This window comes from Etheostoma spectabile, chromosome 17 (assembly GCF_008692095.1).
Source record: "Etheostoma spectabile isolate EspeVRDwgs_2016 chromosome 17, UIUC_Espe_1.0, whole genome shotgun sequence".
Classification (NCBI taxonomy): domain Eukaryota; kingdom Metazoa; phylum Chordata; class Actinopteri; order Perciformes; family Percidae; genus Etheostoma; species Etheostoma spectabile.
The window spans coordinates 4,429,777-4,431,009 of record NC_045749.1 but is presented as its reverse complement, the minus strand read 5'-3'; the positions used below and the strand labels follow the sequence as shown (position 1 = coordinate 4,431,009).

Below are 1,233 nucleotides of genomic sequence, written 5' to 3'. Positions count from 1 at the left end.
CAAAATTAAAGGTGAAAAGGCCAAAAATTATTCATTAAAAACAAACATGTACTGTACATGTACAATATCCAAAACAGAATCCCAACCCTACTCACATACTGGGACTCTGAGAAGCAAAAGTTGTTAATATTTGCTGTTATTGTTTTTGTCTAGATCGACAAATTGGCTTAATGCTCCAGAAGAAACTACATGAGGCCTTTCAGGTATACATAAATACATCTTTTTTCTTATGTTTGATTTGTCAATTGGAGCCTTATGCAAATATTCAGTTGTCATTTTCCACAGAGAGATTCAATCAGAAATCATTTAGCACATCCAGAAATTACAAGACATCTGACAACATACAAGACATTCTAGTGTAAACGTTCAGTGCAAGTTATCTTATGCTTGCTGTACAGCGAACACTCACGCTTAGTATATCACACTTGGCTGATTGCCCTTGCTTTAGGGCACTACAGCAGCATCATGTTTGTGAACTGGTTGCTACTGTAATGTATTACAAAACACCAAACCAAACTTTAATCCTCATTCAACAAGTAAAGCACTTCATTTATTTTTAAAAGTGATATATATGTAACGTTTATTATTATCAATACTATTCCTATTCTTATACTGAATTTATTTTACTAGTATTGTTTAACATGTTAAACTTGTCACTCTGTCCTCTCTTCGCAGGCCTTTGTGGAGAATAAATTGGGCAGCATGGCATACCTGGTCGCCCTGCCAATTAAGGTCATTCTTTTTTTTTTTAAATTAAATGCAATACTGCAATAAAAGTCCCATGAACGCTGCATGTGTAGCTGGGATTTTGTGTGTTAGTAGTGTGTTTCGGCTACATATTGTATGATGAAGTAAATTTTAATCCTTTGTTTGTGTCATCTTGCAGTTTGAAGAACCGATCTATGGCAGCCAAGACACGGACTTCACTACGTTTGTGACACCTGGAGCTGTGCTCAGGTCAGTGGGAAGTAGTCTACATCCTTTACGTTCCACTTCCGGGATTGGTCGTGTGCCGCCGTAAATTCCGCCGGATGCATGTATTTCTGCCGATTTCTGTTTCCTTCCGCTTTATTTTTTTGTTGGAATTTTAAACTTTGGTGGATCCTTAGACCTCTACAGGGTAAATCCAGGCAACCATCTTTCCAATCTGAGTTTTCTCTCGCGCGACTGTTTTTCAGCGGCTCCATCCGGCGCTCAGCACAGCCTGAGACGATTGTGATTGGTTTAAAGAAA

At 38.2% G+C, this 1,233-nt stretch overlaps 1 protein-coding gene across 3 annotated transcripts in view; it reads left to right on the top strand.

Annotated features, from left to right (window-relative positions):
• The window catches only part of abch1 (ATP-binding cassette, sub-family H, member 1), a 30,876-nt gene that overhangs the window by 17,943 nt on the left and 11,700 nt on the right, over window positions 1-1,233 (top strand). For all 3 annotated transcript variants that reach the window (XM_032542044.1, XM_032542045.1, XM_032542046.1), the window contains 3 exons: window positions 154-203; window positions 676-732; window positions 887-957. In XM_032542044.1, coding sequence (XP_032397935.1) covers window positions 154-203; window positions 676-732; window positions 887-957 — 178 coding nt within the window. The remainder of the gene's footprint in view (window positions 1-153; window positions 204-675; window positions 733-886; window positions 958-1,233) is intronic.